The sequence below is a fragment of the Melospiza georgiana genome, chromosome 26, assembly GCF_028018845.1.
Source record: "Melospiza georgiana isolate bMelGeo1 chromosome 26, bMelGeo1.pri, whole genome shotgun sequence".
Taxonomy (NCBI): domain Eukaryota; kingdom Metazoa; phylum Chordata; class Aves; order Passeriformes; family Passerellidae; genus Melospiza; species Melospiza georgiana.
The window spans coordinates 7,065,455-7,089,098 of NC_080455.1; the positions used below are offsets into that span (position 1 = coordinate 7,065,455).

The 23,644-nt window shown below is 50.5% G+C and overlaps 1 protein-coding gene across 7 annotated transcripts in view; it reads left to right on the forward strand.

Annotated features, from left to right (window-relative positions):
- The first annotated feature begins 8,292 nt into the window (after positions 1-8,292).
- CRTC1 (CREB regulated transcription coactivator 1) overlaps positions 8,293-23,644 on the forward strand; it is a 43,570-nt gene continuing 28,218 nt past the window's right edge. For all 7 annotated transcript variants that reach the window (XR_009115590.1, XM_058040740.1, XM_058040744.1 and 4 more), the window contains exon 1: positions 8,293-8,442. Coding sequence is in view for 6 of the 7 variants with exons in the window: in XM_058040740.1 (XP_057896723.1) it covers positions 8,317-8,442 (126 nt within the window). In the remaining variant the exon portion in view is untranslated. The remainder of the gene's footprint in view (positions 8,443-23,644) is intronic.

Here is a 23,644-nt window from a genome sequence, read left to right on the forward strand (position 1 = left end):
AGGGCCGGGCTGGACGCTGGGGACAGTGGGAAGTGTCCCCGTGGCAGGGGTGGCACTGGGTGGGCTCAGGGTCCCTCCCAACCCCAGCCACTCTGGAGTTCCACGATTCTGCAGCACCGCAGCAACGTTCCTGTTTTACTTGAACTGTTCCCTGATTCCTGGGGCAGCAGTACATGGTTTGGGTGCTCTCTCACCCCTGAGTTTCTCTGGATGTGCAGCTGTGGTTCCCATCCCAGGGATCCATGTGGAGCCCATCTCTGGAATCTCTTCCCAAGGAAACCCAACTTTATTTATTTTATTTTTCCCTTCAGGCTTCTCAGGTAGATGTGTGTGTGCTGGGGGGAAAGGGGAGAATCCTTGGAAAACAGGGAAAAGCCTGTTTGGTCTCACTTTTAAGGACAGCCTTACAAAAATAAACCTAACCCAGGTATTCCTTCCTGTTGGAAATGTTGTTTGCAGACAGGAGGATGCACAAAGCCCTTCTGCAATTCTATTTATTAAACAGTTGCCTGCCATGAAGCAAAGCCAGCCTGGCATTGCCATTCCTGTTCCTTCCAGTTTCCAGAGCAGGAGCTGGGAAAGAGTTTGGAGGTCTCTGGATCAGAGCACTGCAGCTCTTTGGTGCTGGAATGTTCTTTTTATAGCAGAGTAAATAATTATTTCTCATCAAAAGAGCTGGAAATCTTCTGGCCGCTCTAAATTTAGCAGAGGCTCAAATATTTGTGGACCATAAATATTTTGGATGATAAATTTTGCTTGACCCCTGTGCAGGGGATGGAGTTGTGGCTCTGGGCTGGGCACAGCCTCTCTGATAGTCTGACAGTAAATGGGTTTGGTGCTTTTGGTGCATTCAGTAATTGAGATTTCAGGAGGATTTCCCCATAAATACAGATGGGACTGTGTGGAAACACCTCCCAGGATGCCCCACATGGAAGGGAGGTGGATTGGGCTCCTCTTTTCCTGAGGAATGAGCAAAGCCAGATAAATGTTTGATTGCACTCGGAGCCATTTATGGGCCTCAGGGCAGCCATAAAAGCCCTGGGGGTGAATTGGGTGAATCTGGAAATGCCCCTGAGCAGATGGGGAGCAGGAGGAGCCGGAGCATCGTCAGCACAGAGCCCCGTGTCCTCCAGAGGCTCCTCTCAGGCCTGGGGTAATCATTGCTGTCTCCTCTCATGTTTTATGGGCCTGAATTGTGCTTGAAGGCGCGCAGGCAGCGCTGGGAGCCCTGGCAGGGTGCAGAGAGGAGGGACGGGGATGTCTGCATCCCACTGTGGGTGTCGCTGGCCCCCTGGCTGCCCCCAGCCCCTCTGCCGCCTCCCCCAGCCCCGGTAATTCAGCCCCGAAGGGTTGGAGCAGCCGTGGAAAATGTCAATGTCTGTGGTTCCGACAGAAGCACGGCGCTCCCAGCAGCTCCCGGCCAGCCTGGTGCTGCTGTGGATGCTGCTGTGGGAGCCACATCAAACCCAGGCAGAAATCCCCCTCCCAGCCCTGTGATAAGGGCCGGAGCTGCTGAAACTCCACAAACTCGCGGGGCATTCATCACAGCAGGATCATTGGAGCCAGACTGCTGTCAGGATAAATAAAACATGTTCCCCAGTGCAGCTCTAATTATGATTTTTAGCCAGTTGTGTAATGTGCAGAACTTTATTTACAATAAATCTTCCCGTTGCTCGCACAAATGAATGGGATTTCATCACGGGAGGCTGGAGGAGCAGGAGAAGGGGATGTGGCTGCAGGAACTCACAGGCTGGGGTGCTGGCAGGGCACGACAGGGAGCTCAGCTGGATGCTCTGGCCCTCCAAGCCCCGCTGCCTTCCACCTGCGGGGTTAATAATTGCTGTGGTGGTGTTGGGGTCCCCAGGACGAGGTGAGAAATGAGAATTTGGCTCCAGGTTCTCAGAAGGCTGATTTATTTTATTGCTTTACATATATATATATAGATATATATATAGTATATTATATTTTATATATATAGTATATTATATTCTATATATATATGATATATAATATAATTATATATAATTACGTATATTATTATAGAAGATATTATAATTAATATTGCATAACACATAATAATATATTTATATAATTATACATTATGCATTATAACACTATATATTAATATAATATAATATAATATAATATAATATAATATAATATAATATAATATAATATAATATAATATAATATAATATGATATAATATAATATAACATAACATAATATAATATAATATAATATAATATATATAGATATATTATATATATTTTTCTATAAATTATCGATATAATAAATATATATAATATATAAAATATGTAATAATATATAATATGTATAATGTATATAATATTGCATTATATTATTATATTTAGAATATATTATTTTATGTTAAAAGAAAATTATATACTAAAACTATACTAAAGAAAGAGACAGGAGACATCAGAAGTTTAGACAAGAGTGATAACAAAAGCCCATGACAGACTCAGTCTGACACAGCTGGGTGGGATTGGCCATTAATTAAAAACAATTCACATGCTGGGTAAACAATTGTCCAAATCTCATTCCAAAGGAGCAAAATGTGGAGAAGCTGAAGCTTCTCATCTCACCAGGAGAACTCCTGGTGAAGGATTTTTCAGCAAACATCAGGGTGACATCCTGGGAGCACAGGAATAAATATCTGGGAGCACAGGAATAAATATCTGGGAGCACAGGAATATCTGGGAGCACAGGAATAAATATCTGGGAGCACAGGAATAAATATCTGGGGGCACAGGAATATCTGGGAGCACAGGAGTAAATATCTGGGGGCACAGGAATATCTGGGAGCACAGGAGTATCCCCCAGCCATTCCCCCCAGTGCTGTGAGCAGAGTCAGCTCTGCAGGCTGATGCTGATGCTGATGCTGATGCTGAGTGGGCTCAGCAGCATCCCACAGCCTGCACAACTTTTGTTTTCTCTCATTTTCTCCTTCCCAGCTCCTCTCTGAGCTCCAGCAACAGGCATCTTTTAGCTCAGCTCCAGGGAGGAGCTCCAGCTTTAATTTGTGGGGCAGGGACGTTTCTGACTGCTCCAACACCAGAAAATGAGCCCAAAATGGGATTTTCTGCTGGGAAACAGCTGCTGCTGGAGCTGCACCCAAACGCCTGTCCCAAAATCGGCCTCAGAGCTCCAGGAAAGGGCTGAGGAGGAAGAGGAGGGTGATGGTTCCCATCCTGAGTGCCCAGGCCTGGCTGGAGGGGATCGCAGCAGCCTGGGCTGGTGGAAGTTGCCCCCAGGTGATTTTCATCCATCCCACACCACTCTGGGGTCTCTGCAAGCAGAAACGCTGCCAGAGCAAAACTTTTCAGAGGGTTTTACAAGCTGGAGAGGGAAATCAAAGCCTTTGGCCGGGTCCCTGAGGCTTTGCAGTTGCTCTTTCACACCCAGGCCCCTGTAATTAGCTCACACTGGTTTATGTGGCTTCTTAAGAAATGAAAATCTCCTTTTTTTGGGGTTGTTTGTGCAGGCCACCAGCCCAGCCTGCGCTGGCTGCCCCTCAGCCCAGCTGGAGCCTTTGAAGTCCCAGGGCTCGCACCACATCAGGAGCACCTCGAGCAGAATGGATCCTTTCATATATTTCATCCTTTTTTTTAAATTTTATTTTTCGATCATCTGGGCCCCAGCACTTTGCAAACGGCACTGAAAGTTATTTTCCAGGTGGGTAAACGATGTTTGCAAGCAGGCTGCTGATCTGGGCCTGCCCGCAGAGCTGGCAATTATTTAGCTGTGAGTGCAAAGTTCTTCTTCCCCTCTGTGCTGTGGGGTCTGAGGGTGCAGAGGGAGTCCCTGGCAGATCAGTGCTGGCACTCAGCCCCTCCAGGGAGGCTCCAGCTGCATTTCCAGCTGGATTGCTCAGGAATGTTTGAATTCCATGAGCAAGGTCGCCCTGGGGTGCAGGTAACGTGCCTGGGCTGTTCCTTTTTGCAGGATTTGGGGTTTGCACGTGAGGGGAGGCTGCCAAAAACTGCCAAAAGCCTGGACTTGGGGTTTCTGAGGGAGAAAACATGAATTTTCCCCGTGGAAAAAGGGAGGATTAACCCCTGCGTAGGCAGAGGTGCCCTCTGTGTGTCACCCTGAGTGCTGGGGGGTCGGAGGGGGATCCAGGTGGGATTTTGGGAAGAGATTTCTCTGGGAGGGTGGGGAGGTGCTGGGACCGAATTCCCATTGCTGCTGTGGCTGCTCCATCCCTGGAAGTTCCCAAAGATTGGAGGGAATGTTGCAGGGATGAGCCAGCCTTCTGTGTGAGTGAATCTGGGGGCTCCCCGAGGGGAGAGTGCTCCAGGTGCTTTTGTTTGCCCTCTGGAAACAAGGAAATCTCAAATTAAATAAATTATCACCAGCTCCAAGTGAAACAAGAGAATGTTTTCCTACTCCAAGCAGGGTTTGGAGTCCCGTTCAAAACAACTGGGGACTCTGAGGGTTTTCTTCTCCGAGGATAATGGGAATGTCAACAGCGACGTTAAGTAGGAAGTGTGAAAGATCCAAATCTTTGTGTCTGCAGGCTTAAAAAAAAAAAGAAAAAGAAAAGAAAAGAAAAAAAGGAGCAGTCAGCTCATGTGAGGATCACAGCACAAGCTCAGCTGTCCTGGCGCTGAGTCCCTCACACCTTCCTGGGAAAGCCTTTGTGTGAATTTTGGGTGAATTTTTTGTGAGCTTTTGTGTGAATTTTGGGTTTGTCTGCAGGGCGTTCTGGAGGATGGAACCCAGCGGGAAAAGAGGGAAAAGCAGCAAAGCAGCAGCAGCAGCTCCTCACCTGTCCTGGGGGAGCGTTTCTGGCAGCTCTGGGGGCTCTGAGAGTGCTCCGGAGCCTCAGATCCCAAAATCGCTGCCCAAACACGGCTGGCAGGAGGAGTGGGGGGTCCCAGAGGGGCAGTTCGGGGGACAGGGGCAGTTCAGGTGAGATGGAGCAGTTCAGTTCAGGTGAGAAGGGGCAGTTCAGCTGAGGTGAGATGGGGCCATTCAGGTGAGGTGAGAAGGAGCGGTTCAGGTGAGATGGGGCAGGGTTCAGGTGAGATGGGGCCATTCAGGTGAGGTGAGAAGGAGCAGTTCGGGTGAGATGGGGCAGTTCAGTTCAGGTGAGAAGGGACATTTTAGGTGAGGTGAGACGGACCCATTCAGTTCAGGTGAGAAGGGGCCATTCAGGTGAGATGGAGAAGTTCAGTTCAGGTGAGAAGGGGCAGTTCAGCTGAGGTGAGATGGGGCCATTCAGTTCAGGTGAGAAGGGGCCATTCAGGTGAGGTGGAGCAGTTCTGGGGAGAGGGAGCAGTTCAGTTCAGGTGAGAAGGGACAGTTCAGCTGAGGTGAGATGGGGCCATTCAGGTGAGGCGAGATGGGGCCATTCAGGTGAGAAGGGCCCCAGAGATGGCCCCAGATGTGCTCCAGGTGAGGCAGGAGGCACAAATGGCCCTGGGTCCTGTCCAAGGAATGCACAATTCCCTGGGGACAGGAGGAGTCCTGGCCCTGCCCGGAGCCTCTCCCTGCCCTCACCTGGACCTGCAGGGGCAGAGCCACCCCAAAACCCGCGGCTCTGAGTGCCCGGAGCCCCGAATCGGAGAAGTTTGTGCTGCAAACGCGGGTATTTTCAGGAAGCAGCCCCCAGGTTCACGCTGGAATTCGATCTGATAAAGCTGCACGGGGAAACAATGAGAATTGAGGGAGGTTTTTAGGGGAGGAAGCCGCAGCCCCCTCCCCTCGCCTCCATCTGCGTTCCGTGGAGATCCCATCTCTCCCAAAAGGGAGAATTTATCAAGCTCCATCTCAAACACTTCATTTTGGAGCCGGAGCAGAGGCAGAGTGGCAGCTGGGGCTGGAGATGTTTGATATCAGCACACCTCGGGATGAAATCCAGGACAACTGCGCCCATTATGGCTCATTGTCCCGCTCCCGGAGCGAAAACCATGTGGATAATCGGTATCTCCCCGGTAAATCTCGGTGATTGATGCGCTTTTAGCGCGGCAGGCCAATTCCGCGGCTCATGTGCCGTTCGTGTACAGCAGCCAGCGGGGTTTTAGGGGAAATAAATGGTGTTTATTCCTGGAGGGAACGGCCAGGAAGGGCTCGCAGCAGCATCTGCCGGGTCTGGGGAGCGTCCCGAGGCGGGATCGAGATGCTGAGGGCGGGCTGGCAGCGGGGATTGAGGGCAGGACGCGACTCTGGGGCTGACCCGAGCCTGGAGCGGGCGCCGAGCATCCCGCAGCGGGACCCGGGGGGAAACGCCGAGAAATCGGTGTGAAAGGGACCGAAAAGGGCTGGAAAAGTGTGAAAGGGACCGAAAAGGGCTGGAAAACTGACCAAATAAAGTGACTGAAGGAGCGCTGAATAAGCGACCAAATCAGTGTGAAAGTGACCGAATGAGTGCTTAATAAGTGACCAAATCAGTGTGAAAGTGACCGAATGAGTGCTGAGTAAGTGACCAAATCGGTGTGAAAGTGACCGAAAAAGGGCTGAAAAAGTGACCAAACAAAATGACTGAATGAGTGCTAAATAAGCGACCAAATCAGTGTGAAAGTGACCAAACAAAATGACTGAATGAGTGCTAAATAAGCGACCAAATCAGTGTGAAAGTGACCGAAAAAGGGCTGAAAAAGTGACCAAATAAGGCGACTGAATGAGTGCTGAATAAGTGACCAAATCAGTGTGAAAGTGACCGAAAAAGGCCTGAATAAGTGCTAAAGTGACTGAAAAAGTGTTAAATGGGTGACCAAATCACTGTTAAAGTGGCCGAATAAAGGCTAAATCGGTGACCAAATCAGTGTGAAAGTGACCGAAAAGGGCTAAATAAGTGACCAAATCAGTGTGAAAGTGACCAAATAAGGCGACTGAATGAGTGCTGAATAAGTGACCAAATCAGTGTGAAAGTGACCGAAAAAGGCCTGAATAAATGCTAAAGTGACTGAAAAAGTGCTAAATGGGTGACCAAAATCACTGTTAAAGTGACCGAAAAGGGCTAAATCAGTGACCAAATCAGTGTGAAAGTGACTGAAAAAGTGCCGAATAAGTGACCAGGACAGGTTTAGGAAGGAGTTTATTCTGCACAGCTTTTCCTGCAGGGGTTTTCCACAAATCGAGCCCGAGGAGTTCCAGACCTCCACACTGCGAGTGATTTTAGCAAACAAAGAAATCGCAGCTCCCCGGCTACAAATAACCGGATTCTTTATTAATTAACGCCCCACCTTCCGCCGGTCAATCCATTCTCTCTCTGTAATGGCAATTAGCGCTCAGGCTCAGCTTTTCACCCGGCCGGGGTCCTCCTGCTCCTGATCCCCCTGCCCGAGGCTGGCACCGAGCCCTGGCATGGCAAAGGGACCCGAGGGAGAATTGTGAATTATTCCCGGCTCCGGTTCACATCCCGGCGCGAATCCCAGCTCTGCTCTGTCCCTCACCTGCGAGGCAGAGCCCCATTTTCACTCTGTAGGGATTAAAAGCAAATAAATCAAAGCGTGGAGAACTCAGGGTGGGTTTTTGGTTACAGGTGATTTTTGCATTAAATCCTGATAAATCATTCGGGCACCTCCCGGGTTTCCCTCATTTCAGTGAAGTGGGAGCATCAGTAAAGTCGATTTTCCAGCAGGAGACTGAGCGGCCACCACGGGACAGAGGGACGGGGATGGGACAGGGGGACAGGGATGGAAGAGAGAAGGGAACAGGGACAAGGAGAGGGGCAGGAACGGGGATTGGGACTGGGACAGACAGGGACTGGGACAGGGATGGGGACAGGGATGAGGACAGGAACAAGGTCCAGGATCGGGATTAGGACAGACACAAGAATAAGGACAGGGACTCGGATGGGGGACAGGGATGGGGACAGGAACAGGGACCGTGGCAGAGGCAGGGATGGGGATAGGAACGAGGATCGGGACAGGAATGGGGATAGGGACAGGAATTAGGATCGGGGACAGGGATTGGGATGGGGGACAGGAAAGGGGATAGGGACAGGACCGGGACCGGGACAGGACCAGGATCGGGACAGGATCGGGTCCGGGTCCGGGATCGGGACAGGATCGGGTCCAGGTCCGGGTCCGGGTCCGGTGCGGGCCCCGCGCGCGCCCCCGCCCCGGGGGAAGCCCCGGCCCCGCGCACGCGCGCGCGCCCCCGCCCGCGCCGTCCCTCCCGCGCGCGCCCGGCCCCGCGCATGCGCAACCTCCGCCCCCTCACCGCCCCCTCCCGCCCCGCCGCCGCCGCCGCGCAGGCGCCCTGCGGCCGCCCCCCCTCCCTGCGCCGGCGCATGCGCGTCGCCCCCCCTCGGCCGCGGGGAGGGGGATGCGGACGGGGGAAGATGGCGGCCTCGAACAACCCGCGGAAATTCAGCGAGAAGATCGCGCTGCACAACCAGAAGCAGGCGGAGGAGACGGCGGCCTTCGAGGAGGTCATGAAGGACCTGAGCCTGACCCGCGCGCACCGGGTGAGCCTCGTTGCCGCCGCCCCCGGCTGAGGCGGGCGGGGGGGCTGCGAGGGGCGGCGCCCCCCCCGCGGAGCCCCTCGGGCCGGGGGCAGCGGCGGCGCGCGGCGGGCGGGGCGGGCAGCGCCCCCTGGCGGGGGCGGGCGGCGCCCGCGGGCGGGGGGAAGAGGCCCCCTCAGCCCCCCCCCCCCTCACGGCCCCCGTTCCCCCCCACCCCCGGTTTAGCGGCACCGGGCCCGGCCCGCGCCGCCCACCGGGGCCCACCGGGCCCGCGGCATCCTCCGGAGACCGGCACCTGCCGCGGGGGAGGCCCCGGTGCCGCCCGCCGGAGGGTCGGGGCAGCGGCATCACGGCACGGCCGGAGCGGGCCCGGCGGGGAGGGGGCCGTGCCGGGCCGGGCTGCGGCGGGGGCACCCCCGTGTCCCTGCCAGGGGGCTGAGGGGGGTCCCGGTTCCTCACACCGGGACAGGCCCCGGGGCGGAGGGAGGGGGATCCCGGATGCTCTGCCGGTGTCTGAGGGGAGATGCCAATTGCATCAGCCCGGGACGGGCCCGGCCCTGAGGGGATCCCGGTTCCTCCGGCCCTGAGGGGATCCCGGTTCCTCTGGCCCTGAGGGGTTCCCGGTTCTCCGGCCCTGAGGGGTTCCCGGTTCTCCGGCCCTGAGGGGTTCCCGGTTCTCCGGCCCTGAGGGGTTCCCGGTTCTCCGGCCCTGAGGGGATCCCGGTTCTCCGTCCCCGCCGGGAGGGATGCCCGGCTCCCGGCACAGGCCGGGGCTGTGCCTCGCCCGCAGCTCCTAGCAGGTGTCGCGGTTCCTCGGCCGGAGTGTGCCGTGGGCTCCTGGCTCTGCGCCGCGGGCCGGGGTCCCTCAGAGCCCCCCGAGCATCCCCCGCTGTCCGGCTGTGCAGCGGGAGCTGCCGGCCTCGCCGGGGCCGGTGTTGTTCCCGTTACGCTCCGGTTGTCGTAGGTGCAAATTGCTGCACTTCCAAAGCCTCCCTTGGCTGGTGATGTCTCTGCAAAGCCCATCAGCAGAAATTCCCGGCATAACCAATGCGCTTTCCGGGCACGAGATGCCTTTCCTGGTCCAGATTCAGGGATGTCGGGGCTGTTCTGTTCCCGTCTCACCTGCTCGTGTCAGTGTTTTGTTTTTAACTGTTTCAAGAAAATTTACGAGCCTGTTTGCGGCGGAAGCTTTGCAAGAACAACAGAAGGCACGGTTGGATTTGCAGGAAAAGGTTCCCTTTTATTCCTCTGTCAGGAGAGGGTAAATATTTGTTTTGAATTGGTGGTGCTGCTGGTTGGATGGAAAGGAAAGGCACCTGCCTGGGGAGGTGTGGGGCTGGAGCTCACGCTCACCTGGATTCTGGATGTTCCTGCTGGAGTTAGCTGGCACCAGAGTGAGGATAATTTGGAGGTGTTTTAGTCCCTGGAATCATCCTGTGTGGCTCAGGATCCCGGGCTTCTGCCTTCAGTGCTCAGTCCTTGCTGCTGCTCCAGAGCTGGGTGCTCCTGAGGGACTCCTTGCAATCTGCAATTACAGGTTGTCCTTCAGTTAACTCACACGCTGAGCTCTCACCTTCTGCAGGAGTCAGAATCCAGGTTCATTTCTCCTGAGTCCCGTTTACTTTTCTCCCAAATCCGAGTGCTCCTAGCCCAGGTTTTGCTCTTGGAAACCCACCACGCTTTCAGGAACCGGGTTTTGAGGAGAGAACCCAAGATGAATAACTTTTGTGAGCATTCTGGGTACTGAAGTGATGGAAACACTGACCAGAGAGCTGAGGAAAATGTCTCCTTTGTAGACTTTTTCTTGCAAATTCCATGATTTCATCGGGGTTTAAAATGCAGCATAAGAGCAAAAAGGGGTTAAGCACAACTTTGCTGTTTGCTCTCATTTTCATTTGGCAGGCAGCACGTTGCTGTCAGTTTGAAAACGCCTTACTCAGTTGGTGGAAGCAGCCCAACATTTCTGTTGCCTTTTCATTATTAGTAATTGTCTTTTTGCAATGTTTACCATCTTGTCTGCTTTATTGTTGGTTACCGCTCGGAGCAGAGGCAGAAATTCTGAACTTCCACCATCACCTTCCACCTTTTCACGGTACGGCACCCGCGTGGGGTGTTTACCTTCTGATCCCCCCGGCAAAGACAAGCCCAGGAATCATCACTGCATGGCACAGTGCATTCCTGGGAAGCTGTAGTGTGCTCAGCAGCGTGCCCCGGGCTGAGTGAGGGGCAGCAGGGCTGGCTGCAGCTGCAGCTGCCCTGCACGGTGCATTCCTGGCGGTGCAGCCCCGCTGAGGCGCAGACCTTGCGCGCAGCGGAGGTGGGTGCTCCCCGCGAGCTCTGGAGCTGCTTAATTGTCTGTGAGTGGGACCTTGGTGCTCAGAATGCAGAGCTTGCTGCCAGTCCCTTGGTAACAAAGTGGGTGAGGACAGCAGAGGGGGAGTTGGCGTTTTTGTTTTTTTTTCTGTGACATTGACTCCTGTGTTTTGTTTGTGGCTCTCCTCCTTCCCTTTTTTAATTTTTTTGGAGTTTCAGGACTGCGCTGATTTCTGGGCTTGTTTACCAGGGCCTGTCTCAATTTCTCAGCCCAGGGATGCTTTGATGCAGCTATTTACTCATCCAAGGTTGTTGCTGCCCTTTCAAATTGTAATTAACCAAAAAATTAACTGCAGATACTGCTGAGCCCTCCAAGATGTGACTGCTGAAATGGTAAAAAATGTAAGATTTTTAAAGCCAATTTGTGACCTGCATTTTAAGGGTTGTTCTTGTTGGAGGTCTTCTCAAGTTTCCAGGATTGCTTTTATTTTATTTTAATATTCACTTAAAGTCACATAATTTTGAGGGCTTTCAGCCGGAGCTGTGTTTGAGCTCCCTCTGATGGGCCTTGCAGTCTTCCCTTGGAAAAAAGACCCCCCAAACTCCAGAAAGCTGCCAGTGGGTGCTGTCACCCAGCCCCACCTGCCCCGGAGCAAACCCAGGGAATCAAACCCAGCTTAATGGTGACCTTTGGAGACTCTGTGCAAGTTTCCATCACCCTTTGCTTGTGTATTTTTAGGTGTTATCCAAAGTTCTGCATGGCTTTTGTTGAGTTCCTGACAACCATGTGAAGTGAAAAGTTCGTGTTTATATTTTAAACCTGGCTAATTTTAATACAAAATCCTGTTGTAGTTTAATTTTGTCAAGTGGAATATGTTGTAATAGCATAGATTTGAATAGATTTGATTTTTATTTGAAATAAAAATGAAGTAAAAGCCTGCAGTTTGTGATGGAGTGTGTGTAAAACCCACACACACCCCCCTGCCACAAAATTTGTACTCAAAACTGAGGCACTCAGTGGTTTTCTGGTTCCTGTAGAAGAGATCAAAATGTCTCTTTGTACATCCCCAGCTCAGCGCTGGATGCAGATAATATGCAAAACAGTATTTAAAAGCTTAGTTAAATCAGGAATGCTAATCTGCTTTGAAAAATGAGAAGCACTGATGATGATGATGATGATGATGATGATACAGAGCTGCAGTGGTCCCTGATGTCTTCAGCAGGTTTTTATTAAATAATGTGATACAAAAGAAATTCCTGATGACGTAAGAGTGGTTTTGAATGTCTGAGAGATATTAAAGAAATGCATCAAAACCAGGACTGAGCCCTCCTAGCACCGAGATTGATGCTTGCAGGTGGCAGCTCAGCTTAAAAGTGAGTTTCTCTCAAACACAAATGGGAATTCTCCAAGCTCTAGGAGTGTTTTTTCCTTCATTAACTTTTGCACGGTTTGCACCCTGAGTTTGCACATTTCCAGACCAAGAAATGAGTGCTTTGGGCTTCACCTGTGCTCAGCCACTGCTGAATTCCCTTCTCTGATGAGCCCCAGGATCACTGAGGTTGGAAAACTCAACCTCGTTGGCACATCAGCTTGTACCCAGCAGTGCCACCTGCAGCCCCCTGGGCAGCCCCTGCAGTGCCTGGCACCCTTTCCTTGCAGGAGTTCCCTTGTCCTGGGCACCCTTTCCTTGCAGGAGTTCCCTTGTCCTGGGCACCCTTTCCTTGCAGGAGTTCCCTTGTCCTGGGCACCCTTTCCGTGCAGGAGTTCCCTTGTCCTGGGCACCCTTTCCTTGCAGGAGTTCCCTTGTCCTGGGCACCCTTTCCTTGCAGGAGTTCCTGCTGTCCTGGGCACCCTTTCCTTGCAGGAGTTCCTGCTGTCCTGGGCACCCTTTCCTTGCAGGAATTCCCTTGTCCTGGGCACCCTTTCCTTGCAGGAGTTCCCTTGTCCTGGGCACCCTTTCCTTGCAGGAATTCCTGCTGCTGGCCAGCTCCAGGCCGTTCCCTTGTCCTGGGACAGAGCCCCAAGCAGAGCAGGGACTTTGCAGCCCCAGAGGTGCCCCAGGTGCCACCTCCTCGGGCTGTGGCACCATCACAGGCAGCCTGAGCCAGCAGGGCCCCCCATTCTTTGAAGGAATGTTTGTAAATCAGAGGGTGAGAGCAGAGGGACCTGCCAGGGCACAAAGAATCTCTGTTCTTGTGCAACCCTTGGCTTCCCTCAGCCTGCCTGAGCTGTCCAAGGTAAACACAGAGAGCTCTGCTGTGCCATCCTGGGAAACTGCGCTGAGTAGGGCAGGCTTGCTTCAGCTTTTGGTAGATTTTTATTTATTATTTTTTTTAAGGAGACAGTGACTTTTTTCCTGATTGTCCCGTCACTCCCACACAGCACAGCTGCTGCTGGACAGAGTCACTCTGTGTGCAGTGGGCCAATCCCTGGGTGTTAAAGATGCAGCAAGGCTGGGAAGGCTCTGGGAGCACGTGAGGCTGGATTGTACAACTGCTGCATTTCGGGTGTTTGGTTGTAATTCTCAGGGTGAACATGTGGGACTCGCTCCGGCTGCTGCGCTTGGGTTTTATTTAGCATCAGCTCTGGGTGGTAATTTGCATTTATAGAAGGTGCTCGTTTAGGAAGGGAGTTTGTTCTCAAGGTGAGGCACAGTCAGTTCTTCCAGTTCCTTGGGGTTGATTTGGGGCTTTCCCCTCCAGACAAGCTGCAGAGGGGAGCTGAGCCTGTGGTTACCCTGAAAAGGGGAGGTGTGGGTACTGAATCTCTGGGTTCAGCAGTCAGAAATTGAACCTTGTGGTGCAGCCTTGGAGTTGCGGCTGTGACTGTGGAAGTGCCAGAGGTGCCAAAGCCTGGGGGCAGGAGGGGCTGGTGCTGAGTTATCTGAGCTCTGTGCTGGCCAGGGCTGAAGGGAGATCTCTGTGTGAGTGAAACACCGCCCCCAGAACAGCCCCAGGAGCTGTGCTCGAAGTCATCTTCAGGAGTGTTTGGTATTGGGAAGCGATTTTAGCAGCATGTGGCCTGGGGTGAGCTATCCTCAGGACCTGTGAGGTGGGACGGGAAGGAGCTGTTCCTCCCAGCACAGAGGAGCAGGAGGGGAAACCCCAGGGCTGGGAACACAAAACCCCAGAGTGTGGCTGTGGCTGGCTGGGGACGTGGCCTCGGGAACATTTTTATTGTTCTTGGGTGCCCAAGGTTTCTCCATCAGATTGGTTCTTATCAAATCTTATCAAGTAAACTGCAATTTTACATTTCTGGCTATCTCAGAAACAACGTTTATTGAAATCCCCCTGCTCCTCTCACTGACACTCTGTTCCCCATTTTATAATCAATTTATCAATGCCATTGATTTTGGTTGAGCAGCCCTTCCTGCACTTCAGGAATATCAGAGCCCTGGCTGTGCTGGGGCAGCAGCACTGGGCACATTTCAGTGAGTGTTTTCCCTCCCGTGTTCATCCAGCGTGGCCAGGTGTGGCTGCAGCAGGGATGGAGCAGATTAAACCCAACCCATGGGTTTGGGGCTTCTGGGGGGGTTTTAACCCAGATTCCTGCACTGTGTGAGAAATCCCTCGCTGTGAGGATGGGGAGGCCCTGGCAGGGGTCACTCACAGTAAACTGTGGATTTCCCATCCCTGGAAATGTCCAGGCCAGGGCCTTGCAGCACCCTGGGGTAGTGGAAGGTGTCCCTGCCCCTGGCACAGGGTGGAATTTGATGGTTTAAGGTCCTTCCAACCCAAACCTGTCTGGGGTTCTGTGACATTACCGAGTGTTATCGAGCACTGGAGTGGTAATCAAACAGTAATTTGGCAAAAACCAGACATCCTCTCAAAAATGATCAATAGGGATTTAACCAAAATGTATTCAAGGCTAAATATTTGTGTGTGTTCTCCATTATCCATCTGTGATTGCAAGGGAACATTTTCTTGAGCAGTGCAAGGGCAGTTTGGGCCATGGCCCCGCCACATCGATCGCTCCCTAATGCTCTGTTCCACTCTGGCATCGATATTTCTGTGCCTAATGCAGCTCTGAAACTCAAGTAGGCTTCAAGGCACTTTCCAGCAAACACCAGGCTGTATCTTGGAAAGGAAAAAGTGAAGGAAATAGGGTTTTCTGGGTTAGAACCATTCCTGGTTGTGCTGGCTGCAATTCTGCCCTGCTGTTTTGTAGTGAGGGGTTGGAGTGGGGCAGTGAACAGCAGCAAATTCCAAATCAGGTGGGATTTTGGGACCAGGGTTCATTTTGTGGCAGTGACCAGCTGTGACCTCGCTGCTGCTTCACTTTTTTCTCTTTTGGGTCTCAACTCCTCCCATTCTGTGAAACAAATGTGCTCCCAAAGGCTGTGGTGCCATCCCTGGGGTGGTGGGAATTGTCCCTGGGTCCTCAATGTCCCTTCCAAGCCAAACCATCCTGGAATTCCTGAGCTCGAGGGGGCAGCTGGGTGTGAGTCTGTATTAGCAACATCTCTGGAGTTAATATTTCAAATGTTGCTCTGATTTGTTTGAGATGATTTGCATTTTGTGGTGTTGAAGCGGAATCCAGGAATGAGGATCTCTGAGTATCTCCAGCAGTGTTTGTGAGCACTGAGCAGCCCCTCTTGATCATTTCATGTTTTATGTTTTGGCCTGATCTCCTTGGGACTTCATAATTTATAAAGTTGTAACCAAGTGTTGATAACAGCCTTGTTTTGCACATTATTTCTCAGGAATTGAACATTCTTCCCCTCGTAGCAGAACAATCCTTTGCAATCAAACAACAACACCACACACCCACAACAAGCAGCTCTTCAATAATGAACTGGGGGAGGCTGAAGTGCTGCAGCTTGAGGCTGCAGCCAGAATTCCCCAGCCCTGGCTGCAGGTCTCTGCTCACAGGCAGATTTTCTGCAAGTGTCTTTCCCCTCCTTGCCTGCTCTCTCTTTTCCTGGTGATGGGAAATCTCCTCTGTGCTCTCTCTTTTCCTGGTGATGGGAAATCTCCTCTGTGCTCTCTCTTTTCCTGGTGATGGGAAATCTCCTCTGTGCTCACTTTTCCTGGTGTTGGGAAATCTCCTCTGTGCTCTCTCTTTTGCTGGTGATGGGAAATCTCCTCTGTGCTCTCTCCCTTTTCCCAATGATGGGAAATCTCCTCTGTGCTCTCTCTTTTCCTGATGATGAGAAATCTCCTCTGTGCTCTCTCTTTTCCTGGTGTTGGGAATCTCCTCTGTGCTGTCCCTGCTGAGCTGCTCACTGCTGCTCTCACTCTGGTTCCTGAGCACTCCAGAGCAGTGAGATGTGTTAACTGCACACTGCAGCTCTGGCAGATGAATTTGCAGTTGATGTTGGTACCCAGCTATTACTGTTCATGTGAATATGATTTTCCTTGCACGGCTGAGGTCTCGGAGGGGAGGGAATTGCAGCTCATATCCCAAATACACGAGTCTGCAGGCAGATGGTGATAGCTCCCAGCCCACCTCAGACAGAGGAGCAGTTGTTGGTGACAGGATGGGGCCTTGTGCAGGAGATTTCTCCAGCTCTGGAGCCTCAGAGTGGGATTTCAACATCTGTAAGCTGGATTAAAGGAGTGAAGAACCTCTGTGGGAGAGGGGCAGGCAGGGATTGTTTCACACCCTCACTTCTCACTTCTTGGCTCCTTGCAGGCTCAGTGCAGATTGTATTGCTGGCAGCAAGAGGGATAGAGAATATCTGATTTAATATTTATTTAATATCTTAAATATTGCAAAGTTTCCAGCAGCCAGCTCAGATTCAGATGTCTGATTGACCTTCTCCCTGTAATTAGATTTGCCTCTGGTTCAGGGAGATGCTGGTGCTGAATGAGCCTTTTGCATTCGAAGGATTTGGACTCTGAGGATGTTTGGGATGTTTTTGATACCTGAATGGTTGGCTGATGCCACACTTTCAAGCCACAAACAATTTCCTGTAGTTTTTGGCCATCTGAGTGCAGGGTGAGGTGGCCCTGAACCCCAAAGAGTACAAACATGCCCTGCCTGGCTCCTAATTTATGAAACTTGTAGGGTTACATAACTGAATTTTCATTCTTTAGCTAAAAATAAAAAATGGAACATAAAAGCTATTTTCATCTTACTTAATGAGGGCATCTCTGCTTTTATTTCAGCTTTTCTGAGGCATTTCAATAGAGGAATGGGGATGGTTGAGGAGCTTTTTAGTGGAGCTGGACGATTGTTTCTCCATCAGATCCCTGCTCAGAAGGAATATTTGCTTTAAGAAAAGAAGGTCCCTTTTAACTCAGCCTTTTGTGTGAGAAATTAATTTTTAGGTTGGTTTGTAGTAATCAGTGCTGTGTAGCACCTCAGCTGTGTGGGGTAGGGCTGTCTCTGCTTTTTGGGGTTGGGTTTTGGGTTTGCTCTCCACAAGTCACCGAGTGCCCAAAGTTTGATGATAACAAAGACAGAGTGATCCTTGCACCATTCATTGTCTGCTAATAACCCTCACAAAAACAAACAGGATTTCGAGTGTCGAGCCCCGTGTCAATACAACCAAAAGGAATCCTTTCCTTTCTGGATATCCAGCACTAAACGAGCTGCTCTGCTTTCTGCTGGGTTCTCAGCACTATCCATGCCTGCCTGTGGTGCAGGGAAGGGCAGGTGGGAGCTGCCAGGGTCTGTGCTGTGTGCACAGCTCTGCCATGGCTCTGGTGCCCCTCTGGGGCTGCCAGGGTCTGTGCTGTGTGTGCCCAGCTCTGCCAGGGTCTGTGCTGTGTGTGCCCAGCTCTGCCATGGCTCTGGGCTGTGTGTGCACAGCTCTCCCATGGCTCTGGGGCTGCCAGGCTCTGGGCTGTGTGTGCCCAGCTCTGCCAGGCTCTGGGCTGTGTGTGCCCAGCTCTGCCAGGCTCTGTGCTGTGTGTGCCCAGCTCTCCCCTGGCTCTGCTGCCCCTCCGGAGCCGTGCTTGGCTCCCTGCCCGCCCATAGAGCCCCACTCACAAGAACAGTCACTATTTTAAGGCTTCCACTTTGCTGTATCCTGTTTTTGCTGCTCAGTTGTGACTGTGAAGTTTTAAACAGTAAACCTTTGTTCACCAGAAATAGCAAAGTGTTTTTTAAACACCGAGTCGCAGCCTGTGCGTTGAGTTTCATTCTCATTAGGATGGGTTTGTTTGTTTCTTTAAATCCTGCAAGGTGTGCTCCTAATGAGTCTTTGGCCTCGACCACCCCGTGATTTATATTCATTCATTTTGGGGAGAAAAAGGCAGTTTTTCTCTGGTTTTACTGTCCAGAAATTAGAAAAGAAATAAAGAATAAAAAATAATCACAGCATTAAGTGCTGTTACCTCCTCTCTTCCCTCCTCTTTCTTTGGGTTCACAAGGAATAACATATTTTTCTTGTGGAAAAAAAATTGTCTTTTTCTTGTAAAACAAAAAATTCTTTAAAAAAACCGGGTTTGAGTGCACTGTGGGTTTTGGGGGCTGTAAATAGTGTTGGGCTGTGAGATCTCTGCGCTCTGACAGGAATTGCAGGAGGCAGCTGGGGCAGAGCTGGGAGCCTGGCTCGTTTTCCAGCCCCTTTCCTCACGGTTTTACAGCTCAGCAAGCTGAGGAGCTGCTGCAGCTCCTGAAGGAGAACCTGATGGGGCCTTGGAATTTGGAGATGACTCATGAGAGGACAAAACAATCCAGTTAAGTGATTTGAGGTCTTAAATAATCTCTTCAACAGGAAGGTGAAGAAAACATGAACTCATGAGTAATAATTGGCTCTCTCGGAGTGCTAAAAGTGCAGAGCTGGGGCTGGGCCAGGGCTCAGCTGATTCCTGCTCTGCTGATCAATAACAGCTCAGCTCTCATCAATGCAATTTATTGGGCTGGACTCTAATGCTCTTAGCAGGAGATTATTGGGATTGCAGTTCTGACTTGGGATTCTTGGGGTGTCCTGTCCTGTGCATGGCCAGGAGCTGGGCTTGATCCTGATGGGTCCCTTTGAATTCAGCATTTCTGTGATAAATTCATGGGTCCTTTTCAACTCAGACTTTCCTGTGAGAAATTAATTTTAGGCTGAAAAAAAAAAAAAAAAAAAAAAAAAAAAAAAAAAAAAAAAGTGGTTTTAGCCCCAAATCCAGAGGGTGGGAATGCCTTGCTCAGTTATCCCAGACTGGAGAGAGGAATTCAGTCCATCACCTCCCTCTCCTCTGTCAGAGCACGGAATTTGCAGTTCTGCCTCAATTCTGAGAGGTTTCTCAGCAGCTGCAGGGGCCTCCTGCAGGTGTTGCAGCCTTTGAGCCCTCAGGATTTTCCTGGGAAGCCACTGGAAGTGCAGGATTGAAGCAGTGCTATCAGGTAACCTTCAAAATAATCCCATTTACAAAGTCCCAAGTCAGCTGCCTGGCTGTGCCCTTCCCTGTGCCTGCAGGTTTTATTGCTCTCCCAGTGCAAACCCCTTTTTCTGAGCCCCAGTTTGTTTCTATTGCTCTCCCAGTGCAAACCCCTTTTTCTGAACCCCAGTTTGTTTTTATTGCTCTCCCAGTGCAAACCCCTTTTTCTGAGCCCCAGTTTGTTTCTATTGCTCTCCCAGTGCAAACCCCTTTTTCTGAACCCCAGTTTGTTTTTATTGCTCTCCCAGTGCAAACCCCTTTTTCTGAGCCCCAGTTTGTTTCTATTGCTCTCCCAGTGCAAACCCCTTTTTCTGAACCCCAGTTTGTTTTTCCATGGAGCTCCTGTTTCATTCCAGGAGATGCAGGAGGAGGATTTTGCTTCCCCTTTGCTCTTGCTGAGCTGGTGGGAGCTGGAACAGTTCCAGGCAGCAGCACAACCCTTTGCTCCTGGTCCTTGGAGGTGTCACCTCCCGTTTTGTTGTTAATTTTTGAAGTTTTGGAGAAAATTTGGGTGTTTTAGTGCCTAGGGGTGGAAGTTAAAATCCCTGAAAATCAAGGCTGGCCTGAGGAAGGAGTTGCTTGGGAAGTGTCTCAGTGGCAGAAACAAAACTGCTGCTCTTTTGTGGCTGCTAAATTCCAAGATATTACAACAGCTTCCTTCCCTTCAAAAAAAAAGAACCCAAAAAGGCAACAAAAATGCTTTTTTTTTGGCCTTTTCCTGCATTTTTGTTCTTCCTGGCTGCGCTGGCTTGGCCTGAGCCGTGTTTGTGTCCTGCCACGGCGATGGGATCATGGAACAAATCCTTGAGGTGGCTGCAGTGACAGTTGTGCTGTGGAGGAGTAAACAATGATGTAGCAGTTCCACGGGCTGGGGTCACAGCCAGTTCAGCCCATGTGTCTGCAGCTTTTCGGGGCAATTTTCACTTGTTTCTAGTAGACATTTGGCTTCCTGTTTTGGCTTTGCCTTTGTCCCATCCCCTGCAAAATCCATCTCTCCAGGACACCAGGGTCCTCGGGAGCCCAGCAGGGATTGGCACAGGCAGCAAGGGAAACTTTTGCCGGGCTTGTCCTCACTCCTGTGTCCAAGCCAGCCTTCAAACCTTCACTTTCATGACACCAAAACCACCCAGAACATTCAAACCACCCCCCCAACTGTTGCAAAACATTTTGTTCCAAGCTGCTGCTGGAATCCCTGAGGTCCCCGTGGAGGCAGCAGAGCAGCTGCTCTCGCTGTGGATTATCCCTTTCCTCTCAACTGCAGCCTTCATTTCCTCTCCCCTCCTTCCTGGGAGGAACAGCTGTGCCTCTGGAGCCTCTGCTGCTCTTGGAGCAGGGCTGGAAATGCAGGAAATGGGTGACTGTGGAAATCTGCCTCTTCCTGAGCCAGGCATGGGCTGGCAAACGGGGCTGGGAGAGCCAGGGAGCTGCCTCTGGACCTGTTCCCTCCTCCTCATGGCCATGAAATGGTGATTATTCCCAAAAACCCGGGCTGGGTCCCAATTCCAGAGGCTGGGAGAGCCAGGGAGCTGCCTCTGGACCTGTTCCCTCCTCCTCATGGCCATGAAATGGTGATTATTCCCAAAAACCTGGGCTGGGTCCCAATTCCAGAGGCTGGGAGAGCCAGGGAGCTGCCTCTGGACCTGTTCCCTCCTCCTCATGGCCATGAAATGTTGGTTATTCCCAAAAACCCCAGTTTGGGTCCCAAATCCAGAGGCTGGGAGTGCCTCCCTCAGGTGATCCCAGAACTCCCTCCATCCCCTCCCTCTCTGTCAGAGCACAGATTTGCAGTTCTGCCTGAATTCTGAGGGGTTTTCCAGCAGCTACAGGGGCTCTTTGTGCTCACACGCGCTCTGGTTGGGATTTCTGAGCCCCTTTCTATCCCCCAGCTGACAGCAGCCTGCTCACCTCGCTGGAGTTGCAGATATGTTTTATCTCCTGGCTCTCGAGCCCTTTCCTAGAGGATCAGGGTGTGTTATCACAGAATTGGAGCTGTGGTTTGCTGTTATCACACCTTTTCCTTTCTCTGAGGTGCTCTATAGACAATTTCAAACATGTGCCTTTGCACCATGAGATTTATTTCCCTCGTTTATCAGGGCATTGCAGATAAACTCCATTATTTACATACTGCAGGTGCTTGCTGAGGTGAAAATATTGCTGTTGTTAGATTTCATAATACTAATTTCTAATTACATGGGAAATTAAAATAAAAAGCTAAACCTGCAAATCCATCTCCTCAGCCACCTATTGAGTATTTGATAACAGCACGGGTGAATTTATATCAGTAACATGTAAATAATGGAAGTATTTGTAATTATTTGCAATAAATTATCCAAAGCATGATAAAATTATAAAAACAATCACTATTCACCCAAGCTTTAAAGGCATTATAGAGATTAAAAAGTCTCCAAAAGTCTTACCAACCTTCATTCCTCTCCCCTGAAACCAAATCCTCTGCCCCTGAAACTTGTTCTGTACTCAGAACTTGGTGTCTGCTCATTGTTGGTTTTCATTTTCAGCTTGGGGATGTGCAGAGGCACCAGCAGCTGCTGGAACGAACGGAATGAACAGAAATTCCCTTTTCCTTGCTTTACCAGGATTTTCCCTTTTCCATTTGTGATTCTTTCCTCATTTCATTAAAGAAATCCCAGGCACTTTTCAGGGAGGGTGGGTTCATGAGCAAGCAGTTATTTGCATGTATTAATTTTAGTAATTACTTGAGTAGCAAGTGTTGAGTTTTTAAAACTCAAATTTTAGTGTGGATTTTGCAGTGTTAACAGAAAAATGTTCCCTTGAGAAGCCAAAGTCTGGGTGTTTGGAGAGGTTTTGGCACCTTAGAGAACTTTAAAAATAATTAAGGGTTAATGAAAGAGGTGATTTTAGCTGGTGGCAGCACCACACTCAGCTTGGCATGAGGGGACTTCCCAACAATGCAGAACTCCCACCAAACCCTGCCTGCAGAACCGAGGGCCCAATTAAGCTTCAATAATACTTTTCTAATTTTAATCTGCACTGATTTTGCTGCTCGTTAGGCTGGAGGTGCTAAAGAGGAAGGGTTTTTTTAAAGGGTGAAACATGAAATTGTAAGAAAGCTCGGTGTGGAAACTGCAAGGCAGTGCACAAGCTGTTATCACCAAATCTCTGCTTCCTGCAGTCATCAGGTATCTGGGGCTTTATCAAACGGACACCCCACCCTGTCATTATGGTGCTGGCACTCCAGCTGCAGCTGCTAAAAAAGGCACTTTGAGAAAAACCTTTACTGTGGATTTGGGTTGATCTACAGTGCCAGAACTGCCAAACTGCCCAGTGAGTTCTGCCCTCAAATTTGTAATTTACTCAGAGTTTCAGTAACTTCAAGTATTGAATTCTTAATAAATGCTTTGTTTAATCTCCACCTGCATATTAGAAAATCTGTAGGAAACCGGATTTGTATTTAGGGTTTTGTTTCTCTCTTTATTTATTATTTTTTTAATCGTAGAACTTGAATCTCTCCCTACAAACACAGCTGGATGTCCAGCAAATGGTAACCCCAAAGGAAAAGTTGATGTATTTCATATAAATGTTCACAAAAATGGTGATTTTTCATTACATTGCATTTTAAAGAAAAAAATGAGGATTTAAAGTTAAGTGGCGTAAGAGAAAGGCTGGTGGAAGGAAAATTACAGATTCCATTTGGATCTGGTGTTTGGGGAGCATTTCTTCAGAGCAAGAAAACCGAGTAGAAATGAAGTGGTTTAACAAGCAAAAGCTGTTTCCTTAGCTAAAGCTTCCTTGGGAAGGAGCTGGGTTATTTAACAATATTTCAACTGTCAGGGAGCTGCTCTTGGCCACAGCACAGAGAAATGGAGAAGCTGCAGAGTGGAGTCACCGAGTTCTCGTGGTTCATGAAATTAATAAATCTGGTGAGCCCTCAGTAATTCCTTATCATCCTCCCCTGTCTGAATTCGTCCAGAATCCAAATTGCACTAATTGAATCCAACCCCAGGAGATAACCCTGGGGCTGCCCTGAGCCTTGTTAACATTTCCAGAGTAATTGGAATTTTTCTGTTACGAAAATGCTTTTCCTTTTTGTTGCTTTCTTTTAGAATCAAAGCTCTCTCCAAACCTCATCCTCAGTTGGGCCATGTACCTGCTGCACCTTGCAGGGTGGATGGAGAGGAAAATGAAATAATTTCATTTCAGCCACAGCATCTGTTTTCCTGAAGGGTGGGCAGGCCCTGGCACAGCCTGCCCAGAGAAATTGTGGATTTCCCATCCCTGAAGTGTCCAGGGCTGGCCTGGAGCAGCCTGGGATAGAGGAAGGAGTGGGGTGAAGTAAATCATATTTAATGTCCCTTCCCAAACTTGTATTCTGGATTTTGCTGCTGCTGCTTCTCACTGTGCACTGAAGTATCTCAGACTAATTTGCAGCTTTTTGTTTGGAGAGAGGGGAAAGGAGCTGACTTCAGTCCTGGTTTCCTGCTGCAGTGACAGCAAACCGCTGAGGTCCAAACCAACTTCAGTTCCAGCTGAGGAGCCGGGGCTGGGAGCGCTCAGGACACAAATCCTGCTCTGCTTGCTCTTGATCTCCCCAGAT